The following is a 932-nucleotide window of genomic DNA, read 5'->3' as shown; positions in this document are numbered from 1 at the left end:
ATCTCCTTACAGTCCAAGGGACTCTCAAGGGTCTTCTCCAATACCACAGTTCAAAAGCATCAATTCTTCCACACAAAGCCTTCTTTATGGTCCAACTCTCACATCCATACATGACTACTGGAAAAAACATAGCTTTGACTAGACAGACCTTTTTCGGAAAAATAATGTCTCTGCTTTTTAATATGCTGTCTAGGTTGGTCCTAGCCTTTCTTCCAAGTAGCAGGTGTCTTTTAATTTCATGGCTGCAGTCACCATTTTGCAGTGATTTTGGAGCCCAAGAAAGTCAAGTCCGTCACTGTTTCCATTGTTTCCCCACCGATTTGCCATGAAGTGATGGGGCCGGATGCCATGATCTTAGTTTTTTGAATGAGTGGAATGGATAAAAGGAAGGGGTATAGGAAACACTGCAGAGGATTTGAGGTAGAAGGTGATATTCAGGGTGTGATTCTCCTGGTCAAACCCAGGGCTCTGGATGAGGAATGCTGGGTCCTGTCTAAGGGAGGGTGTTAGTGGTGGTGGCAATGACAGCGCAGCAGCTTAGACGGGAGTCTCACTTCTGCAGCCTCGTGGGAAGGCCCAAGTTCGGGGTCCAAAAGGCCCGATGGGTAAAGGCACAGAAGGATCAATAAGGTCACTGCGGGGCCACTTTGGGAGGCGGCCAACGCTGTGCTCTTTCCCTCGGTGCTAGGGAAGCCCTGGTCTCCACAGCGTTCCAGGTCTCACTAGCTCTCCCCATTCCTGGCACGGGTAAGCGGCGCTGCACGGAGCCTCCTTTCTTCGCCTGACCACCGCCTCTTGGGGGCTCCTGTCCTCTGACCTCCCCACTCTCCCCACCCTTCCCTCTTTTTCTCCAGGACGCCGCGGGGGGGGTCCTCACCCTTCCCGCGTCGCACGCCCACCCCGCTGCCTCCTCGGCCCGCGGGGAACTACCG

General features: G+C 53.4%; 1 protein-coding gene across 1 annotated transcript in view; it reads left to right on the top strand.

The window, feature by feature from the left end:
* Positions 1-521: 521 nt before the first annotated feature.
* Positions 522-932, top strand: part of PIP4K2A (phosphatidylinositol-5-phosphate 4-kinase, type II, alpha) — a 188,622-nt gene continuing 188,211 nt past the window's right edge. The window contains exons 1-2 of the mRNA XM_010860060.1: positions 522-605; positions 689-747. Of these exons, the coding sequence (XP_010858362.1) occupies positions 522-605; positions 689-747 (143 nt within the window). The remainder of the gene's footprint in view (positions 606-688; positions 748-932) is intronic.

This window comes from Bison bison, unplaced genomic scaffold (genome assembly GCF_000754665.1).
Source record: "Bison bison bison isolate TAMUID 2011002044 unplaced genomic scaffold, Bison_UMD1.0 scf7180017864461, whole genome shotgun sequence".
NCBI classification, from domain to species: domain Eukaryota; kingdom Metazoa; phylum Chordata; class Mammalia; order Artiodactyla; family Bovidae; genus Bison; species Bison bison.
This window is presented reverse-complemented; position numbering and strand designations above follow the sequence as displayed.